Here is a 23,995-nt window from a genome sequence, read left to right as displayed (position 1 = left end):
GGGCAAAAGGGCATATTTACCCAAAATTTTTCAAAATGAAGTTTTTGCTTTGGCTAATGGAAAGGGATTTCAGCTAGCTCAGCACATACAGGGTTAACACAGATATGTTGATTGGATCGTAAGCACGGTTGTCTCTGTATGCTAATACATTCCAGTATTGGATTCATATTATTAACATGATTGGGGAATTCCTGGAAACCTGACTTTGCCTGATGGAAAGGTGGAGGGAGCAGGGATTGCCACAGCTCTCAGTGGGGGAATGACTGGTGGCTTCCCCAGGGGAGCAGAAGGCAAACAGCAGTGACCCAGCACTCTTTGAGGAAAAGCGCTCTCAAAGCAGACCCGTAGAGGTTATTAATAAAAGACAGCATGTATTAAATGTACAAGAAATCCCTCCTTTCTGTGGAAAAAAAACCCCAAGCAACCTGATATAAAATAATCCAGCAAACTTGGTTTTGAAGCCTAATGTGCACCAGGCTGAAGAAGCTTGAACTTTAAATTTCTTGATATTCCCAGTCTGTGTGTGCAACCATTAGGAGGCTGATGCATACAAAGATTGAAGTGAGCAGTGCCTGAACTAATGCCAATTGTTGTTACTGGTTTAGTTAGGTTCCTCTCTCAAGTTTGTGTTCTTTCAATTTTGTCTAGTAAAAATTTTAAAAAAGGGAAAAGGGTGGACTGTGTTTAATTATGTGTGATTGTAGTTTCATTTCTGCTAGCTGAACTCTTTGAAGGTTCTAGGTAAGGCATACCACACACAGGATATGGACGTACAGCAATGACTCTTCTAAGCTGTACTGTGTTACCATTTTCTGGATTGGACTTCGAAAGAGATTCAGCCCTATTCATGATACTTAATTGTTTGTCATCTACAGTCACTTTACTAATGACAGAATGTAGTTTTTATTTTTTTAACCACAAATCTGGCTTTAGTATACACGTATTCAAATACATATGTCCACAACAGACTGAAGGAAAATTTGTGTGATTTCAATATTATATTGAAAATATGATTGGTCTTTTTTTATATAGGCTCAGTGAAAGAAAACAATCAAGGTCTTAAATACAATTCTGCTCCATTTTCTCCCATGCAAATGTCTGGGCACACAGGTGATACCTCAAAATATGCCAGATGTTTTAAAAAGCAGATTTCATATAAAATGCTGTACCTCAGCTGCAGACTTTTCAAGTGTAAGAGCAAAGATGGTTTTAGGAGCATACCATGTCATGTCATCTGCCTCTGCTATCTTCAATAAGAGGACAAAAAAACCCCCCCTAATCTAACCAAACCATGTTCAAAGGTCACAATTTAAACTGCAAGAGTTAACTTTAAATAAGATCAAATATGTAGTGCATTAGAAAGATTACCCTCAGGAATCTGCAAGTTCGTATTGCTGACCCTAAGGAGACCTCCAGCTACAATGGGCTACATTGCACTGCTAGTCTGAATCTGAAAAATTTTTCATTGTCCCTATCTTAGAATTAAAAACCTCACTGCAGACAAGGTAATGCACAAGGAGTGCCAACTGTCTAACGTACAGGGGAAAAAAAAAAAAAAAAGCAAGCCGTTTACTACTTATTAGGTCTTCCTCTGTTCTCAGAGCATCTACTGATAAATCAAAATACAAGTGTTTGGCCTGGCTTCTTTTTAATATAAGATCAGTATGAGTTTGGAGTAAAGCTATTAAAAATTGTGGAAGTTCCAGTGGTAAAACGAGCCCAAAGGGAAAATCCAATATTTTCCTTTTTCTCAGTGAATACTGAAATAATGGGTGAAATGAAATGAAAATTAATGGAAATAAAGAGTACAGTACTTCAAACCATATGTTTCCAGAAATGCCATTATAAAGTACTCCATACATGGAGGTCTTACCAAATCTGTCCTGAAGCAAGGGTGACTCACCAGTTTTTTTTCATCTTTAATGTTTCACTGCAGAGTATTAGCAACGAAGGTGGTTATGTGAAGTCAGGGAGACATTCTTAATCAGTCAAGTTTTCCAGCTCCTTTCCATTACTATTGCTAAAGCAACAGCTCACAAGAACTTGTGCTGTAACTAGAAATAAGAAATTTAAAAGCAGCTGCCTAGAAATATTTGGGCGGTTAGAGAGGCGTGTCTCTGATTTAAGTACGAAAATCAATTTGAACTATAGTGAGTTACATCTCACTATATGCGTCTTACCCTGGGAAGAAAGGACAAGCTTAAATTGCTCATGTTTAGTGTTATCATGTAAGGTTTCACAGGGTAAAAGACAAAGCAGAAATATTTCTAACTGGTATTTAAATTACATTAACACCTTTTTGTATAGCTTGACTGAAAGGTCACTCTAGACAAGCAGCATCTTCCCTGTTTGTAAATGCCTAATTTGCTGCTTTTAAATTGCTGTGAACTTCACTTACTTAGTCCTGCTGAATGAATCCAGTGTTGCAAATACTTCTGACAAGCGAATATTTGCTTAGTGAGAATCCATTGTTCATAATGGATTGAGAGGGACATGCAGTGTGAATGCATTTTTATTGCCGTGCCATCTCTCTGCTGTTGTTTCAGTGAGATGAAAGTAGCGTTGTGATAAAAGCCCCAGGTTTCTTAATGCTCTGTGTGGCATTTCCCGTCTTACTGGTAGGTGTTAGTGAAAAAGTGCTTATCATAGGCATTTTTTCACGTTATAAAATATAAAAAAAATTATATAATTTATAAGAACTTGGACAGCAAGAGTTAGGAATACAAACACACTTAAATAAAACCTGAGAAAGTGCACAGGCTTGGCTGAAGACATCCCAGCGCTCTCTGAATGCATTTTGCTTTTCGTCCTCGACTCAAGAGTAATTCTTGGGCACCTCTGTGTGTGCAATCTGATCATCCCTCTCCCGCAGCCGCACAGCTAACAGATGGCAGTCACAACGCGTAGCGCAGGGCGCGCCGCGCACAGCAGAGCCCCGGTGCTGCTTTTGCAGTGCTCGGCTATGGGGGCAGAAGGAGATGCTATGTAGCAAACCATCGCTCGGAAAAGGCGGTGGTTTTATTGGGCGAAAGTTGTTGGGTTAAACTAATTTCTAAACGTAACTTTAATTGTAGCACGTCAGTTCTAAACAGCTTGGAAGCTGAATCCAGCAAACAGCGTAAAGTTGAGCCTTTGGCTGTATTTCTGGTCAATTGTAGTTTGTGCTTTGGGACTTGATTTTCGATTTTCAAGTTTGGGCAAATACTTGTGCTTTTTGTTTTGTGAGCTGACACCTTTCACATAAAAGTCCGCAGTTGTACTTAAATTTCAGCATGCTATGGCATCACATGCAGTTATTAGCCCTTTGACCAGGGACTCCATGAGCAAAGGGGTATGAAAATAAAAGAAAGCGAAAACCTGAAATAATCAGTTCACCCTGGCATAATGAGTTGTATCTGTTTCTGTTACAGCTTTCACCAAATTTCGCCCATAATCTGTGAAATATGTTTGGTGATTAGCGAGAGCACTGTCCTTCTGTTTAATGGTTTTCATAACCGCTGAAATGTTTGTGGGTCTTGATATATATATATTTAGACTACAGAATATTTTGAAATGCAGTTAAATAATTTTTTTTTAAATTAATATAATAAAAATGATTGCTTAATTCAGATCTATGTGGGAGATTCAGCTCTAGATGTACCCTACAGAAATTAATCATGCCATCCTCTTCCTTGGATTTCTGAGAGAATAATAGTAAGTGGCAGTCAGGCTGTGAAGGTTTCCTTCAGCAAATACCGTGATCATGTCTAGAAAACATTACGTAGCCCGAGCAGAAATTTCACTACTGAAATTTCCCTGGCCTTTGTTTACATCCCTGGAAGCCAGCTGAAGTTGTAGGATGGATCCAGGCAAGTGCTGAGTGTATGCCAGGAAGGGAGAGGAGGGCAGAATGACAGCTGTATGTCTGAGAGGGCGCTGGACCCGAGTATGATCTTGAAATGGAGTGGGGTTTCTTTACATTCACTTCTGCGCAACCAGGAAGAGCCCTTGGCCCAGGGTTTGGCACTTGACCGTGAGGCCACACACTCTCTAAATAAAGTAATCTGGGCTGAAAGAAAAGTCTTTTTAAAAAAAAAATGTTTACAATATCAGTTTGTTCTTTTGACAGTGGTGACTATACATCATTTTTGAAATAAGGAAATTGCGCTGGAAACATCAGTGCCCATAAAACATTTAGAAGGAAGTTAATCTATCAAAATTAAGTGTAAATAATTTAAAAATCCAACTCTGATATTTCAACTGTGTAAATATATTGAATCTGCAACACACTAGTGAACATGTCATTTTCAAGCACAGCTCTGATTATAAAAAATGTAAATGAAGATATTTGAAGTACAAGCCAGCGCAAGCAAGAGGAATATTTTACTCATAAAACTAACAATCACAAAAACAAGAGGTAAGATAAATGGGAGGTGATTATCAGAAAAGCAAGCAACTCCTAGATTTGCCAGCAATTTCATACCTGGTTTGATCAAATATTCAGATTTCATATCACGTAACGGAGAAGAAGGGAGGTCCATTCCCTGCAAAGTGAAATAAAGTAGGGTTCGAGTTAGAGTAGCCTGACTGAGGCATCAGAGCAAATGTTTAAGGCTGAAAATACTGGTAGGGGTAATTCCAGCACTGTCTTTTTTTGTCCAGTAGTTCTTGGAGTGCTGTGTGCAAGGCACAGATCTTGCTTTGGCACTTGACCATCTGCAGCTGCTTCACTCTAGCCCCTAGTGAGTTAGTGTCCATGAAGTCCATCTTAATGAAGTAGAGGAAAGGGTCTTCAGGAATATAAAAGGTTTACCCTGCTTAGTATGGAGCTGTGTGCAATGTGAAATAGAGAGCAAGTGGTGCATGTGCCGGTATTTGGAAAGATCCGTGCTTTAAACAGCCCCATCTAAGAGACTGCGAACTGTGTTTGGAGCTGGCTTGGAGTGCTGAGCGCTGCAGAGCACAGTCAGCTGGCTGCCGGTTGTTCCTATAATAAAAATACTTAGGCCTTTTTACCTATTTATTTCCGCTTCCTTTGAGCTTTGGGTTTACTGGTATGTGAAAGGAAAAAAAAACCCCACAAGCATATGTTTGGTTGCTTAATCAACCTTTTCTCAATCCACACTCGGTGATCTCAGTGAGTCATTACGGCATAATTACAATTTGAGTGTGGTACGCTGTTTGTAGAAAAGTGTCTATTTTTAGCTGAAGAAACACTACAGACCCTGAAAGGAGGAGAAAGAAAAGGAAAAAAAGGAAGGAAGAAAATCTGTAACCAGCAAATCAATGCTATTGTTAACTGATATTACGAGACACCCTGTAGTCTTAAAATGCTTGCATTCAGCCACATAAAAACTGCACTAAAAAGAATGCCTACCAGGGGTTAAATTCATATGCCTGCACTGCAGCCTATTTCTGTCAACACTCAGCTCAGGAAATAAACATTTATGCTTTCTGAAATGAAAGTGTATTTTTGAAGACTAGCCGTCAGATATTTTTTGCCCTTCACACTTTCAAATGCTTAGCCTTTTTTGTAAGTTGACTGCAAAGTGCATCAGTTTGCTAGGCAAAAAGGAAAAAAAAAAAAAATCTTGACAAGTGCCCATGGCATCATTGTCAAGCACACGAGCGTCTAGTAGAAGATGGCAGGAGGATTGGCACAAAACATGCTTCCTTCAAGCTTCTTACCTCAGGGGTACCTGACTCTTGAGAAGCCTTTCAATCCTTCCAAATGACGTTATTGCAAACTGTCATCTGGTTTATTTGGAGTGCGCTGTATCGCGGATAAACATGCTATTTAACTGCAGGTCAGGGTACAGAGTCATTCTGCTGGCAAATGCCTGAGATATATTAAACGGCGTTGACGTGGGGAGGGAGATGGAAAGAGATCAAAGTTGTCACCAATATGGTACATGCTAAAGGGGAAAAAGGTACACAACATTGTATTTTTAAAAGCCATTATGCAGTTCTACATTTAAAACATTGACCTGCAAGACTCTTAAGGATTAAGGAGCCACACAATGCACGACAAAGTTCAAAACCACACCATCATGCAGCATCTCAGGGCTGTTTGGAAAGAGCTTACAGTTGTGACTGGGAAGGCTACCACAGGTCCAGAAAGCTGGGAGTGTATTTAGTCTAATTTGGAGACTTTTTAAAAAATGGTTACATTTTTAAATAGAAAATGTCTGCTTGTCGCAGAACGTGGTTGATCTAGGGGATTCATATAACAAAAGCTCACAGAATCAGAGCACAGTTTGGCATGAAATAAGTATAACCTCCTCCAAATAATTAAAAATAAATCTCTCTATGTAAACACATATGCCTGCATAATCTAGTCTTTTAACTGGGACTTGCTGAACATCTATTAAAAGGGATTGGTGTTACAAGGGACATGCTAGATCCTTCCACATTTTCTGAAAAATCAAAACAAAACAAGAACAGATTAATTGCAACTTGATGCAGTTGACATTCCCACGAGGGAAGCCTTTAAAAGTTAAAACATGCTTTCACTGAGCAGGCTTTCAAGGTGAAGTTACTTCGATCAGGAAGAAAATAATCATGTTTATTTGATTTATTATTGGAGAGCAGAACAGTGTGGTTTATATTTGCAGTTTTTCTATAATGTAAAAAATTTCTTTTTATTTTTTATGTGTCATATAAAAACAATTAGTATATTTACTGCATCAGAATGCGGATTTTTCAAGAGTGCAGGACCATAAATTACAGGCAACATCCCATTTTTCCCCTCACAGGGCACATGTAATTTCCTTTGACTGTGGCACACAATAAATGTTATTGAAGCACAGCATAACTTATTAAAAAAAACCAAACCAACAAACCTGTACTAAAATAGATAAGTAAATAAAGGAAAGAAGTTGGGAGTTTTCAGGAAAAAAAAGAATAGAGAGAGATTGCAGGTTAAACTTTTTTTTAATCAAAACTGCTTTGATTGCTTTTTGCTTAATTAAACTCCTCAGAAGTGTGTGAAACATTGTTATACCTGAAAAATTGTTAAATTTGTAAATCACAGGGACAAAAGGGCTCCACTGCAACTTTAAAGTTTCTATGCACGTAAATGTCAATAGAGTGCCTTCTCCATCATCAGCACTAAATTCACATTGATGCCTCTTTTCTTCTCTGTATTGATCCTTCCATGAGAACGTAGATTTGTATCTGTTAATTAATGCGTCCTGAAACAGCGTTTGTATTAATCAGGCAGATAAGAAAAATTGGATGCCTGCACCCTCATGACAACCGTAAAAGTGCTGGCCCTGATAAAATCGTGGATGGACCTCAATAAAAAAGTTCCTCCTTCCACTCAATAAACTAATCATCCTGCTTTTAATTATTCGGCAGAAAGATGTGTGGAGATTGGAGAATGTGTAAATCTATTTACTAACAGCAGTGTCTGGGAGGGAGAATGGGGCTGTCACAGGACGGTGCTGCAGGCTACGTTCTCTGTCCATCTGCTACTGCAGAAAAACTGGTTCTTGAAAGACGGGAAGGAACAGAAATGTTGAAGCTAATTGAAATCATGAATTCCTCCCTATAACCTTTCAAATGATTATTTCTTCTCCATTTCCCTCTTATTTTAATCATGGATGTGTTATTTTCCATTGTCACCTCTTCAAGGGTTTCCTGTTGTTGTTGGCTCAGTTTTTGCTGGCTTTTTTTTGGAGCTACAGTTCTATCACAAGACTCAAAAGACAGTAAGAGAAAATGAAAACAAATAAGGAGGGGGAGAAAAATGAGAGAGAGAGAGCATGCAGCCAGTTTTATGTTTCATTTTTTATGGATGCCTGGTGGTTTGGATGCGGGGTTTTCTTTTTATTGTATTAGTTTTGCTGCTTAGTGCTTATAGAGAAAATCTTGTTTGGAGTAGATGCCTTGCAGATTTGCTAGCTTATGATATATTCCTTCTTGACTGTAACTCTCGACTTTCAAAACAGAAAAATGCATTTGAGTGTAATTGAACTCCAAAAAGAATGCTCTTACAGCGGGAACCCTGTCAAAGGACATGTAAGCAGCTCCATAAACAACTAAAGGAAAGCCTCAGACATGTCTTAAGACCCTTTAAGAAAAGCTTGACTAATCCCCTTTGATGATTTTATTAAGTACTTGTGCTTGATGGTGCCAACTGGCAAACTACTGCATTTCACCAACAGGCCAGGAAAATCACTTCCTCTCCCATATTGTTTTGTAGCTCCTAATGTGATTGGGATATTAGCAGTTTGATATAATAAATTAACAGGTACTGTAAACAAGAGTCTGAAAGGGTAAGACAGTAAAGATGTTTGCCCTTAGTGATCCTATTAGGAAAGACAGCGAGGAGGGGAGGCAAAAGTTAAGTTCATTAAGACGCATTTATTAAATTTTTGGTTGCCCTCAGAAAAAGGATGGTGTGACTGCTATTCAGTTGGCACTTTAATATGCCACCCTGTTAGTTCAACAAGTGGTGTAGTGGCAGGAGCCATTACAGAAGCAATTGGCATCTTTTCTGAGGAGGGCAGGTGTTATTTCTCTTTCCCCTGAGGTTGAAGTTCAAAAAGAATTTCCCTCTGTGTGATAATCACCTTAATTTTATTAAAACAACAAACCTTCTCTTTTAAAAAAGTTTTGGGGTTTTTTTGTCCCCTCTCCTAAATTATCCTTCTTGGTTTATGGTAATGATGAATAGAGTCATGAAATCTCTGTTTCACAGCATCAGGTTTTAGAACTAAGCATGAGTATTTCAGAACAAAGAAGGCATCATGCAAATCGTAGACCGTCACTGCAATACTCCCCAAATTAATACGATTCCTACAGAAAGAGCCTGCAAATTCCAACTTGTCTATAAATTTGTGTGTTCATTAGAAAACGTTTGATTTTATATTGATTTACTTTCCTTTAGTAGGCTGGGGAGGAGAGGCACAAAAGCAGAAGAGAGAATAGAGCACATACATGTTTTATCACAATGTATATTAAAAAAAAAATCAAAAAGAGGAGTAGATTTCTGACCAATCCCAATGTACTTAAATATTTTTTCTGTATTTTATTCCTATTCAGGATTCTCCACTTTGTCTCTAGCTGACCAGATGAGCCTTCTGCAGAGTGCTTGGATGGAGATTTTGATTCTCGGTGTTGTATACCGGTCACTTTCTTTTGAGGATGAGCTTGTATATGCTGAAGATTATATTATGGATGAAGACCAATCCAAACTGGCAGGCCTTCTTGACCTTAATAATGCCATACTGCAGCTGGTAAAGAAATACAAGAGCATGAAGCTGGAGAAAGAAGAGTTTGTCACCCTCAAAGCTATAGCACTTGCTAATTCAGGTTGGCAGAGTGGCATGATGGTTGCTACGTTTTTAATATGTCTTTCCCCCCCCCCCACCCCATAATACTTTCTGCATGCTTGTTTTAAACATGGTTCTAGAATAAGGAATGGCTAGTCAGACCTTAGTCTAAAAGGCAAAAAACAAAGCAGTTCAAACTAAGAAGAGCTTTCTGGTTCTAAGTGATTGTGGAATATGTTCCTAACGAATTGGAGACTACTGCACTGTATGATTTGGAGTGTATTTTACAGGCAAAGATCCTTTCACATGAATATACATGTTGTTCTCCTAAATCCATTCCATAATCCAGTCAAGTCTAATCATTGCAATTAAAACGAACAGAAAGGGTGCATGAGAATATGCTATATACGTTCTCTTTAAAGGCAGCTACTGATTTATTTGACAGGGTGAATTCAGGATAAGGGAGGAAGGGGGAAATTCTGATTTAATTTCACAAGGACCACACCTTACCTTACGGATCCTCTACATTTATGAGAATGCTTCTGCAAAGATTATTACCTGTGCAGCAAGGGTTAAGAATCTCAGAAAGAATTTTTTTTCTGCATTTGAATTTAAAAGTGCTGAAGCAGTGAATGCTGTCAGATAAGTAAAAATCGTTTGTGCTTTGTTGTTTTTCCTTTTGTGTCTCCTTAATGCTTTATTGTGGTCTTAAGTCCCTTTTAGCATTTGCATAAAGTTCACGATAGATCCCTCTTTAATGACGTGCCGATCATTAGATACCTGTGTGTCAATAACATGCTCTGATGCTATGTTCCATTGACAGTCACACCGTGCCCCTCCATCTGCTTTTGTTTTGACCCTATCTTTGAACTTTATCTTGGTTGCTGGCCAGTAGTTTTCCCTTTAATTACAAGAAGGAAACTGTCAATAAAATCTGTTAAATGGGATGCAATGAGTGGCTTGAATGGGCGGACGGCTATTTGTTCAAATTCTGCAGCATTCAAGGAATTGACAGTTTGTTTTCTGGGGCCATATGTGACGATCAATCTCAGGCTGGGCTCAGCCGCGCTGAAAAATGAAAAACCAGATTGCTTTTGCTTACTTGTGGATGACGACTTGTGATTTGGCGCGGTCCTAGTGAGATGAGACCTTCTGCCCAAATTGCCCCCCTGAGAGCCAGGACGCGTGACTGTTTTTAGAAATAATTTTTTAATTGATTTTGTAATTAACAGTTCATCTACAATATTGATGCATGAATCCTCAGATTGATAGGAGGGAAATTGTTTTCAACAATGAAGTTGTACTTTCCTATTTGTCTTTGTAATGTGATTTAGCACTCTGCATTTTTAATTGGAAATATAATTCAAAAACATGCAAAGCCAAAATGCTTATTACTTCCTTTGTAAAATATTCTCCACCCCACTAACTCTGTCTTTAGTTTTAGAATATTATCTTATTTCCAGAATAAACAAAATACTGGAATGCCTCTCAAAGATCAGAATTATTTTTAATTGAAGATTTATTTATAATTGTTGACCATCATAAATAGACACTTGAGGATGCTTTGCAGATACAAGAAGGATTTTTCTCAAAACTATTTATGCTTAGTGAACAGAGCAAGAGAGTTATCTGGAATTAGGAGTCTAAATTGAGAAGGTTTTTTGTGTTTATTTTGATTCTGTAATTCAAAGACTGAATTAGAAATATTTCTGCAGTTTACTTGATGAAAAGGATAAGGGGCTAGACTATAGGGATATGGTGTTAAATACCACCCACACCTTTCTGCCACCCTCCCCCCCGCCGCCCAAAGACATGCAGTGTTTAAGTAATAATAAAAGATACTGCTGCCAAAAAAAGTTTAGTCATACATTGTGCATAGAGTGTATCCAAATCATCTGTAGCTTCATTAACTTTACTGGGAATTACAGCCAGGATAATGTCAGAGATAAATACAATTCAGCATCCTAAAATTCAGGGCACATTTAAGTGAGAACGTTTCCTTCCCTCATCTTAAAAGAAATTTTGAAATTGCTGTTTTAAAATTAAACTATTGCAAGGAGGAGTTAAAAAGCAGCCAGCCATTCAACTTCCCTTGCAACAGAATGTTTTGACTGCTGACATTCAACATTTCAGCTTCAGGTTGTACACCAAACTTCTATCAGCTGTAGCTACACTAACCTGTAGGTGTAAAATAGCACATCCAGAATTACAGCCCATCAAGTAATATCAGACCCCTAGTGTTTTCAGTTACAAATGCTGCTAAAATTAAAGTAAAATAAAAATTAAAGTAAAATCAAAGTTTTTATCTTTTTTTGTAGACAAAGGCAGAAATAGCTTATTTTCACATACCTATGAACTCAATTAATGTAAATGCAGTTATATCCAAAATAAGAAAGAAAATGCCATTATAAAATCCATCAGTTAGCAATTCACATTTTAATATATTTTGTCGCTACATCTGCTTTACTCTAAAACTTCCACTATTTATTTTTCTGGTTTAAAATATATTAGCCTTTTATAGCTGTAGAGAGAATGGATGAAGTATAATAAGAAATCTTGGGCATTTCAGACATTTTTGCCACATCCACACTGTCTAGAAAGATTCCCAGGTTGCCTCTACTGTAAACAGTAGACAAAGATGATTTTATAGCTCTGTATCTGTGTTAGTGATTTATGATACAGTGTCATAGTACTTTCCCTGCTGGTGTATAGAAGCAGAAAAAGAAATTGTAGGTTGTCTTCATAGTGATTGTATTTTGTTTAAATAAATACCACAAGCTTTGTTTTGGCCAACAAATCTCAGTATTGTGAGCATTAAAACACCCCAACTGCTAACTGTTCTTTAGTCTATTTGCCCAGTGCTCGAGCTGAGATAATCCTGCCTTTTGGTTTCTAAAAGGCGGGGAGGAGGAGCCATTTTTCAGGAACGTTCTCTTGACGCCGTTATCAAATGTTCCCTTTGCAGGGTTGGCCAATGCCATACCACTTCTATAAATTTCCAAAATGCAAGAAGTAGCAACCTTGTACATTGTCACGGATTTCAAACAGCGTGCATATAGCATCTGAAAAGTTTCAGTACGTATATAAGAACACAAATGTCGTATAGGCATTTCAGTCCTGCGTATGTTAAAGCCTATACAGGCATGATTTCAACAGTTAGGTTTAACTTGTAGCGCTTAATACGGAATTTATCGTGTTAGTTTTAAACATCTGCATCGATTCGATGGCAATTAATACAGCCTTTATGCTCGAACTCCAGAGAAGTCCCTCTCACCACGGCGCTGCCCTTGTCCCGTCAGGATCACGAGTTTCTGCCGTCTTTCTTTACCTTCTCTACACAAAAGCAAGGAGGTACCTCGAAGCTGCAGGATGCAACTGCCCTGCGTTCCACCTCACGCCGCCCAAATGAAGCGAGCTGGCACCAATGAGCACTTTGTTTACCCACGCAGAAAATCAACTTTGAACGGTTTCCAAAACATGCATGTACCAATTACTTCCTCTTGTGTAAGGGAAGGTGAAATATTTACAGAATATGTTTGAAGTGTACACAAGTGCACACACGCACAACGTGAACACTCCAACACACAAAAGATGACCCGCTCGTTTCTCTTGTATGAGAAAATGCTTGCGTGTATCGATTAGGTAATACTAAACAGGGAGTTGCAGGTGAGCAGTTTTTTGAAATTGCCTAATCGGTAAGGACTAAATTGTGCCTTCAGGCCAAATGTTGCAGAAGAGCTTAGGAGTCAGGACTGAGACCAGATTTTTAGGAGAAACTCACTTCCCATCTAAGATCTAACATAAGGAACTAGAGTGTCAAAAAACATTAGCGCATTTGAAAATCTGATCCGTGTGTATCTGCCTAATAGGCTGCTGGCATCTTGAAAAATCTGACCTAAATGTAGATGCTAGGCACTTAAATGTGCACTGTTGAAAATTTAATCTTAAACGCTAATACTAGCTGTCTAGCCTTGTACCAGCAGAAGAAAAGGAAAAAAGGACCTCCATTCACCATCACAATTTCTGGTCTCTCTTCTTAACTCTCCTAAAAAAATCCCAGCACCCTTTCAGTACCGAAGGAGTGAGAACCAAGAAGTATCTTGTGCGTTTTAGCATACTGAAGCACAGATCAACATTAATGCCGGTAAAGTTACCCGATCATTTGTCGTGGTAAAAAAATTAGTTCCTTCTTACAACTTATTTAGCTTTCCAGCCAGAGTACTAGACCATCACCATTAAATAACATTATCATAATAAAAATCAATTGGTAGAACCCTATAAATCACGTATGCCTCAGGACATCATCTTTATTCCCAGTATAGACTGTGGCTTATCTTTTGTCAGAACGTACTATATTTAGTTTCTAACAATGTCAGTTTTTTTCATTTTACTTTATGTAGTCATCTTGTTGATGTTAGAAATCATGATTTAAAATTTATCTATTGTGAATAGGTATATATAAAAAATACATACGCACCCGTGTGTTATTGGTGTGTTACCAATGTTTCTTTTGCCGAATATATATAGCAAGGTTTGTTAACCCTTTCATGTAATTTTGTATAGAGAGTGGTACAGCATAGAAACAAAGTTTTAGAAAAGGAAGTTGCCACTATAGTCAGAGTTTTTGTGTTGCTTGAATGCAGTTTCTTCCTCATCCTCATATTCCATTTTCATGTAATCAAATAGATGCACAGAGAAAATAAATAACTCTGCTACCATTTGCTTAATGTTATTATTAAGCAAATGGTAGCAGAGTTAATTAATAGTTTAATTTTTGTAATTCTTTTTTCTTTTTCTGGCAGTCGGTCTAGTAACTGAATAACTTTGAGATATTCCTCACTTAGTTGTGCAGCAGGTAGATACTATTTACGTGTTAGCAGCCTGGGACTCACGAAGGGCTAGAAGCGAGGCCAGCCCAGTGGCAGGCAGGAGGACGGATTCCTGCCCCGGATTCTCATTGCTGGGGCAGGACTGTAAGGGGAGCACTGTGCTGCGCCTGCCAAGGGCCAGCTCTGTGTTGACAGGCGGATTTTCTGGGTAGGAAGGCAACGGTATGGACCGCTGTGTCACCAGTGCAATCGCTAGTCCTCACTGTTATTCATCCTGCTCTTCCACAGCACTGAACTAGTAGCTCTCAATGGTATTTATAGCAATTACTTATATCTCGTAGTGGATAAAAAAGGTTTTGAAGCACTCATTCAACATTTTCTTTTCTTTGGTATCTTATCCCCCCAGCTCTATCATTCAAATTCTCCTTTTCTGGAGTTTTAGTAGCCTTATTGAGTAGGTACTCGGACCAGTTCATAGTGTGCAATTTGTTCTGCACTGCGGAAATATTCCTTTATTTATCGCCCTCGCTACCTATCCTAATGGAAAATAAGCCATTTCAGGAATGAAAAAAAGGTGGTTTACTATGTTAACTTATCTTATGCCCGTGGTTTTAGTTCACTGCTAATCCAGTTAACCCCTGAAATAAATAGGCATATTCTGTGAAATAATTTCTTTTCTTGTTACATCTTAATCTCCTACTGTGTTTTTAAAAACTGTTTTTGAGGTTTCAGTTTTCATGTCTCTCTTTAAAAGTAGGCCAGATCAGTGCAATCCAGACTAAGACCTTGTTCACTAAAATCAATAATACAAGCCTTTGTTTTACTTTTTTAGTTTCCACAGCCTAAATTCCTATGGACAAGGGATTCTTAATTGATTCCTCTTTAATTTCCAACATATAGTCCAATTGCAGTGTCTGTTTCCAATAGAATAATCCAGAGGTCAGGTAATTTTTTCCATATTCTTTTGCAAGGGAAAATACTCTATTTGTCTATGTGCTTGTCTCTCAGCCTAACCATGCAGATGACAGCAAATAATTCTGTTCAGGAAAAACAGGCAAATAGGTGGTCAAAATTAAGTACATTTGTTGACCCTACACAGGGGTACTAAAGGAACTATCCGGGGCAATTTCAGTTCTAGACTGGAAAAGGATGGGAATTCTTGCTGAGCGAGGGAACCGAGAACCTAGATTGATTTGCTATTGACAATTTCCATGGGTTGCTTCTATCTTAAAGCAATATGCTTTTCAAAATGGCACTCCGTTGTGTTTCTCATAAAAATTATATAGAATGACAATGTGGGCAAGCACTGTGCAAAAATGGAAGTTTCCCTGTGTAAATCTGGCACACATTTCAGGCAGGAGAGGAAGGGGTTCTGCAATTCTGAGAACAGTTCACCCATCAGTAAACACTGCAGTGTTTTTATGGGGTTTTTATATTGGCAGTACAATCTAGAAAATAAATGCCTCTTGTTTGAGTCATAATCCAGATTAGGATTTTGTTGTCTTTACGTACAGCTAAAACAGTTTTGCCTGCTGTCCTTACTCTTCATCCCATCCGGTTCTTCCAGGATCCCACAGCCTTCTAAACTGATTTATCTGGTTTGGGTTTGTGAACTGCTCAGCTACGTGGAATCACAAACAACATAGCGATTGCTATCTTTCAAGTACTTGTTGATATTTGCCTCTCTGATGTGCTTTATCAGCATCTTAATGTGTATGTTCGCATACTCCTTGCTGCTTGATTCACTATAATAATTTCTTCCTCTATGCTGCCTGAATTTTCATGTGAAAAAATACTTCATTTGAGACCCCTGAGTTTCTACCACTTCTTCGTGACGTTATATACAAAATACATATATACCAGCCTTTAACTTCCCTCAGAGCAGTATTTTGAGAGGTCTTCTTGCCCTCAGTTCAGGTGCTTTCCTGGGTGGTTGGATGTTTGCTTGCTGCATTTGAGATGAAGCTTGAATTTTAAACAAGGTAGATTGTAATCTGAATTTCTGCCTGGACCTTGTGGTGTTTTTCTTGGATGAGAACTCTAATTTTCTCCTATTTCTGCACAATGATACAATCAATCGGCTGATCAGAAGAGGTACAATTCCATTTTCCCACCCCGTAATGGTGAAATAAAGATTTGCAAGGATAAAACAAGATTCTCAAAGCAGAGCTCAGTGAGTCACTGTCCTCATTTGTTGATCTCACTCTCTCCCATCGCAGCACTGATCGATAACAACTTTTCCCCCTTCTAGACTGAAAGCCCATGTTCTCAGCGGCGCATTGTATCAACAAGTCTTGTGTTTGTCTATTGAGCTCTTCAGTTGCACCAGCCAGGGATCCATTTCTTTGCAGGGCACGTAAGAAAAATCCTGCTTGCTTTCAGATGACAACACTTTCAGATTACCCTGTTTAATTTCATTCTTTATATAGGCACTGATTTTTAAGTATGTTACATCTGGGTATAGGCTTCCCCTGGATGTAACCTGTGTAGGATATAATTGTAAATTATCCAGACTGTCTACAAAGCCACTTCAAAAAAAAAAAAAAAAAAAGAAAAAAAAGAAGAAAAAAAGTTATCATTCCTAGGGTTATTCTTGGTATAGGAAGAACATTCAAAATCTTTGTACCTAACTTACAATTCCATTTCATATTGTTTGTGGAATTATGTCTTTATTTCCAGATTGTCACATAGACTCTGCGTTTCCTTAAATTATAGTGGTTCCTGTTGACGTTGCCCTCTTATTAGTGAGGATTGGGTTTATCAGCAAGAAGTTAACCTGCTCTGAATTCACTTCTACATCTGCCAGTCTGTAGTTACTGAAAAGATTTTCTTTTCTTTTATTTTGCCTCCTCTTTTCCCCTTGGCTAGTTCAGCATTTTCAACCATTTTCCTTCTTTTCAAAGGCTTATGCCTGAGGGATTAAGATCTACATTCGTTTAATATTGGGAATAAAGTGGAAGTTCCAGACTGCAAGGCTAAAACTTGAAGAAGGATCTTTGTAGAGATTAGTATTTTCCTGAGCAACCTGTGAGCTGAATCATGGTCTAATTAAATAGCACAAATTTTGCATTTAAACACTAGCAGACCCTAGAATGAGTAAAGTTGAAATAAGTTTGAATCTTTTCTGTAAATGGGGAGTTAAATTATCATAGTGATTTGATTAAATCATTTTTAAATCTTTTGAGCTAAATCACCATTTTAAAAGAACAGTTTGAAGCCTTAATCACTGTTCAGAAGTGCCCCTCTGCTATTTTTTCTTACCCCATTTCCTGTAACAAAATCTGTTTCCCAAGCCACAACTTCCTAAGCTGCTCCATGAACCACCGTTTGGCAGCGGAGTGCTTGCATCAGGCCAGTGGAGAGCTGGCTGGTCACATTCTTCCCAGCTGCTAAATTGATTTCAAAGACAGCAACAAATACATTAAATGCTTTACTAGTATTACTTTTCCCTGTAAGCAATTGCTCTGTTTACCGGAGGGATGGTATACAATCACCCCTGCAAGGAGAGGATAAGGTCCCTAGTTTTAAGATGTTGTCCACCCAGTGGAAGAATTTGAGAGCATGGAGTGTAACAGCCGTATCAGAGGGCAGGTTTTGATTCACCTTCCGTTCTTGTGTTTTCTGGGGGTGCTCTCATCCTCTTTTCCCTCCTCACTCAGCTGCTGTGTAAGAAATATGTAGAGCATATATATTGCTAACATTGCGGGCCAAATTGCTCTCCAAACTGCAGGGCTGAAGATCTCAGGGAAGTTTCATCTGTGTGCAAAAAATAATACATTAGGTCTGGACTCCATCCCTGTATTTGCAAGTTCAAACACAGTCACAGTTACAAATGCTGATTCTGGGATAAATCGGACCAGTTTTGCAGAGATTTAAAAACTAAACATTTATAATCACAGTCTCCAGAAAGACCTGTGTCTCTACGCAGTATGGTGTAAAAAAAGATTCACAAGAACTTGGCAAGACTTTGACTTGCCAAGCATTTTGCTGCTGCTAAAATGCTCCTACCTGGTTCCCCAGCAAATCTGGCCCTGGCACCGTGGGTCTAGGGAGAGGAGGAAAAAGATGTGTAATTTCTGCACAGACTGTGCATGGTCTATAGGAAAATTATCTGGAGTAGCACATCGTGTGTTCTACAGCACAACAGTGAATATCCAAGGACTTGCTAAAGGGTCAGGGAGTAAAGACGATGATGAGCCCGGTGGTTGGACACTGTGCATAACATCAGTCACGTTTGTATGCGTGTGTGAGCATGCCTGTATCGATAACATCTGTTTGTAGGACACAGAATTCAGGGATTTTCTCTTACTGACACAGAATTATTTAATAGAATTGCCATATTAGAAAACTATCAAAATGTATGGATTTGGGGAATGGCCTCACATTAATTGGAACTAAATTTTGCTAGAGGTAATATTTCCCTGTCATCTTTTCTAAAATGTTGGAGTTTTCTTTTTCCCTAGGACAGATATTTTTGCATTTCGCCACTTTCAGCACAGTGCACCTTGATGTGCAGTATCCCATCCTTGCAGCGTATGTCTTAACTGCATGCTTCTTAGAGCATGTATTCGCTAAGACTCCAAATTATTAAACATGTAAAATTCCCATAGGACTCCATTATGTGTAATTAACAGATAAACTGTCATCAGAATCAATAAAACGTGCTAAATGATCCAAACTTGTATATAATTAAGTGTCTGTTTTAGAGCAGGAGCTGTAACTTTTTTTTTTCTCTTTTTTTCTTTTCAATTTCCACATTTGTTTTGACAATAGAAGCTGAAACATTTTTGTTAACCTGTTACTTACTGGTTTGTGTTTTGGTTTACACGTTTGTGTTTGAAAAGAGAGAGGTATTTACTATCTGGCCTAATTATCTGAGGAAATAGTTGCACGTCAGCTTTTAGGAAATGAATCTTAGATGCATTTTAATTCTCTGAATGTAATTCAGGTATTTGAAGCACGTGCAAAATTTGATGTTGTTATCATCAACAGGGTAGAACATAAGGCTCTGTCAAAATAGTGATCCAGGGCATCAGACTGCTTAATACAGTGCCTGGATACGATGATAGAACTGGGTTCTTCACCATCCGACTCCCCAGCCATTATTCTGCCTGGAAACTTTATTCCAAACCCAAAAATTAAGATGCAAAGCAGTGTTGTACTAACTAGAGTTTTCAAGGATGTACTTTAATAACGCCATGTCCCAGTTTCACCCTGAGCTAAGCTTGCACAGTGTAGCCTATCCCTAGGTCTTGTACCCCCTCGCAGCAGTTATATGGTGTTTTATTGGCTCTGGAAGTCTGTGGACCCTCCAAAATTTGGTAGATGATAGGGGCTGTTTGGTGGCCTCCTACACTCCTATGACTTCTTCCTTACTTGCATTCACCTCACTTTGGACCACATCAGGGTATTTTTGGCATTTATGACTACATAAAAGTCAGAGAATTAGGGCGGCTCGTCCAAAGTCATCTCAGCATGGTCCAGTAACCGCATGCTCTCAGGGACATCTTCCCTTTCTGTATCTATGCCGTTGAAGGTTTTACAGTTATTTCAGTTAGATCTTTTCTTTTTATTTCACACCTCCATTGCTTTAATCTTTCCGGGTCACGTAGCAGTTTAGTTTGGTTCCTCGTGTGTGTTCTGTCTAGGCTTGTCACTCAACACTTACACCACCAAAACATCTCACCTGGAAAGGTACAGGGCAAGGTGCTTGCTTTGAGTGATTTGGAAAAAAAGCAAAACCCCAACAATACCAAGATAAACCACCCTCTGAGTGGGTGAGAGAGAAGGATTAAACCTTGTAGGAGATGTTAGCTTCACAGAGCAAAAGCTGTTCAGGAACATATTAAGTGTTGCCTGTCCAAATGTGCCCGAGGGAGAAAAAAATTGCTAAACCTATCAGGAAATCACATCAAACTCGCTTTTCCCTTGTGTCAGTGCAGTGGTCCTAATCCTGCGATTAGCGTCCCTGAGCAGTGGGTAACGACCATGGCTTCCAACTCCGCAGCCTTGGGGCCTGACACAGAATTTTACCGAGCTTTTCCATAGTAGGGCAGTCACTCTTGCTTCCCTGATAAAACTCAGGCCCCCATTCATACAGCCCTTTGGCACCGTCATTTCTTCAAAGCAGTGACTGTGAGAGATGGTTTATGGAGCAGCGAGGGTGACTGTTGTACTGGTTTGAGGAGGATGAGGAGAAGGATTACTGACACGAGAGTTAATTAGACAATTGTAGTTGCACAGCGGTTCCAGATATTTTCCTGAAGGTCAATATAGAAATTAGTGGGTAATTATCTTCCTTCTTTGTGAAGCAGGATGGACAGAACCAGTGAAAGTGTTGTGCAGCCATCGAGTTACCTGACTGCTGGCACACCAAACTGAACCCTCCTGTTGCTCCTTTGTTTTGCAGACTCGATGCACATAGAGGATGTTGAGGCAGTGCAGAAACTTCAGGACGTCTTACATGAGGCTCTGCAGGATTATGAGGCCGGGCAGCACATGGAAGACCCACGTCGCGCAGGCAAGATGTTGATGACTCTCCCGCTTCTGAGGCAAACCTCCACCAAGGCAGTGCAGCATTTCTACAACATCAAACTGGAAGGCAAAGTCCCCATGCACAAACTTTTTTTGGAAATGCTGGAGGCCAAGGTCTGACTAAAGCATCATGGGCTTTCCCATCATGCACGTTTTAAAAAAAAAAAAAAAAAAGGGAAAATAAACAGGATAATAATGGCAAAGCAACTTAGTGTTTAATTAAGGAAAAAATGACTGCACTGATATTTAGCAGCAAGACTGTGAAGCAGCTTTCAACTTTTTCTTCTGTGTCTTTCTGATACAGTTTTTCTTTTCCTTTTCCTTTTCTCTCTTTTCCTTTCTGTTCTTTCCTTTCCTTTTTCCTTTTCTCTTTTTTCTTTGCTGCTGAACTTTTTAAAAGAGGTCTCTAATTGAAGAGAGATGGAAGCCAGGCCTGCCAAAGGATGGAAATCCATAATATGGATGCCAGTGAACTTATTATGAACCATAATGTCCCCAATGACAAAGGAATCAAAGAGAGAACCACCGTACCTAGCAGTACAGTACAACACGATGAACTGACTGAATGCAGTATTAGATTTCATAGGAGCAGTCTCTAATTAGACGACTAAGCGACGATGCATCGGCTGCTTCTTATCATTGCATTTTCCATCTAGATCAGTTACAGCCATTTGATTCCTTAATTGTTTTTTCAAGTCTTCCAGATATTTCTTAGGTTAGCTACAATGTAACTTTTTCAGGGAATAGTTTAAGCTTTATTCATTCATGCAATACTAAAGAGAAAGAAATACTGCATTTTTGTGCTGGCTTGAACAATGATGAACAATAATGAAGGACAAATGAATCCTGAAGGAAGATTTTTTTAAATGTTTTGTTTCTTCTTACTAACGGAGATTTTTTTGTACCAGCTTTACCAGTTTTCAGCCATTTATTAATGTGGGAATTTATCTTACTAAAGCAATAGTTGAAGGGAAGGTGCATATTATCACGGATGCAATTTATGTTGTGTGCCAGTCTGGTCCAAAACATCCAGTTTCTTAACATGAGCTCCAGTTTATAACTAAATGTTCACTGACTCAAAGGATTAGATTACACCTACAGTATATCCGAGTAGTCTAACATATAAATGCTCCATGTCAAATACCAATCTGTAACGGTGTTAGGAGACAGCGGCTGTACAAAGGTATAGTTGCTACGTGATTTCTAACTGCTTCAGTTGCAAATGAACGAGATACTGCCTGTTTGCAAAATTATAACCTCACACGCAGAAAAACCCTATGAACCAATAGTAGCTTAGAGGCAATGAGGCAAATGCCGACGTTTGCAAAATTAAGAAATCCGAGTAGTAGACTTCTGACCAAATTGAAGAATTTAACACTTCTATACCTTATTTATTGATTTAGATTTCCTTTTGTAAATGGCAATCTTTAACAAGTAGCTAAACCAGTATATGTGCTTTTCAACCAGTATTGTCACAGCATGAAAGTCAGTCAGTTTCAAGACTGTTACGAGGTGTAATCTAATGTATAAACCGATTAGATGCCCCCAGAAAACTACAGTCGCTAAATAACAATAAACAATAACCTCCATCAAATGCTATACCAATGTACCAGTGTTAGTAGCTGCTCCCTGTACTATGTGAACATCCTTACTCTATGTACACAGATGTAATTAAAATTGTAATCCTAACAAACAAAAGAAATGTAGTTCAGCTTTTCAATGTTTCATGTTTGCTGTGCTTTTCTGAATTTTTATGTTGCATTCAAAGACTGTTGTCTTGTTCTTCTTGTGGTGTTTGGATTCTTGTGGTGTGTGCTTATAGACACAGGGTAGAATTAGAGACAATATTGGATGTACAATTCCTCAGGAGATTACAGTAGTATATTCTATTCCTTACCGGTAATAAGGTTCTTCCTAGTAATAATTAAGAGATCGAAACTCCAAACAAATACTCGTTATGAACAGATACACACTGAAATCGTAATATTTTCAAAACAAGGGATAATTTCTGTAACAGTTTATTATAGAATACCAATGTATAGCTTAGAAATAAAACTTTGAATATTTCAAGATTATAGATAAGTCTAATTTTTAAACGCTGTAAATATAGCTTTTATTCAATCATCTCTCAGATGTTGTTATTAACTCGCTCTGTGTTGTTGCAAAACTTTTTTGGTGCGGACAAGTTTCCAAAACTATTGCTACGTTGTGTGCTTTAAACAAAATAACAATGGGCTGATGCTCCATCGGCCTCGTGCTAGGAAAAAAAAAAAAACTGTGTATCTATCATTAGCTATATGGGACTATATTGTAGATTGTGTTTTCTCAGTAGAGAAGTGACTGTAGTGTGATTCTAGGTAAATCATCATTAGCAATTCATTCAGATGGTCAATAACTTGAAATTTATAGCTGTGATAGGAGTTCAGAAATTGGCACATCCCTTTTGAAAAATGTCAAAAAAAAAAAAAATACAACTCCTGGGAAAAAGGTGCTGATTCTATAAGATTATTTATATATGTAAGAGTGCAAAAAAAAAGTTTATTTTCCAGAAAGTTTGTGCAGGGTTTAAGTTGCTACTGTTCAAGTACACTATATATATATAAATATATAATATAAATATTGTTTTTGCTGTATCACATTAAAGAACTTGGGCTTCAGGGTCAAAAGCCAATCGACTAAAAGTATACAAAAACACACCAAAAAATGGAGATGTGTTAAAGGCACACGGTGCAAAGTTTAGTTTTCATTTTCCGTAATTTTTTGGAGCTGCAAAAGAACAAGTATCTCAAGACTGTAAAAGCATTACCTGAAACTTAGCTAAAAGAACTGCACGGGCTTTATAATGTTGTTCATCTTAAACCTTGCTGGAGAAGAGTTCTTTCAAGACCACTTACTTAATGTGAAGTGTTGGGAAAATTTCAAAGGGTGTATGTTTTAGCCATAACGATTTAATTTCTATTTTTGCTTCATTTTTTAATTTTTTCTTATTTAAAGCAATATGATTGTGTAACTCCCAGAAGTTACACATTTGTTTCAATCAGATCAGATTGTTGTATTTATTCCACTATTTTGCATTTAAATGATAACATAAAAAGATATAAAAAATTAAAACTGCTATTTTTCTTATAGAAGAGAAAATGGGTGTTGGTGATTGTATTTTAATTATTTAAGCGTCTCTGTTTACCTGCCTAGGAAAACATTTTATGGCAGTCTTATCGTGCAAAGATCGCAAAAGGACAAAAAAAATTAAACTGCTTATAATAATCCAGGAGTTGCATAATAGCCAGTAGTTAAAAAACGAAACAAAACAACAAATAAAAACAAACATGTCTATAGCTGTAGATGGGCTTCACATCTGTATAGCAATCAACTGTA

General features: G+C 38.2%; 1 protein-coding gene across 5 annotated transcripts in view; it reads left to right on the top strand.

Annotated features, from left to right (window-relative positions):
- ESRRG (estrogen related receptor gamma) overlaps nucleotides 1-21,160 on the top strand; it is a gene marked incomplete at its 5' end in the record, with an annotated part of 375,885 nt that extends 354,725 nt beyond the window's left edge. For all 5 annotated transcript variants that reach the window (XM_081997740.1, XM_081997738.1, XM_081997739.1 and 2 more), the window contains 2 exons: nucleotides 9,028-9,297; nucleotides 20,496-21,160. In XM_081997740.1, coding sequence (XP_081853866.1) covers nucleotides 9,028-9,297; nucleotides 20,496-20,740 — 515 coding nt within the window. In that variant the 3' untranslated portion in view covers nucleotides 20,741-21,160. The remainder of the gene's footprint in view (nucleotides 1-9,027; nucleotides 9,298-20,495) is intronic.
- Nucleotides 21,161-23,995: the final 2,835 nt, after the last annotated feature.

The sequence above is a fragment of the Phaethon aethereus genome, assembly GCF_964289735.1.
Source record: "Phaethon aethereus genome assembly, chromosome: 3".
Classification (NCBI taxonomy): Eukaryota; Metazoa; Chordata; class Aves; order Phaethontiformes; family Phaethontidae; genus Phaethon; species Phaethon aethereus.
This window is presented reverse-complemented; position numbering and strand designations above follow the sequence as displayed.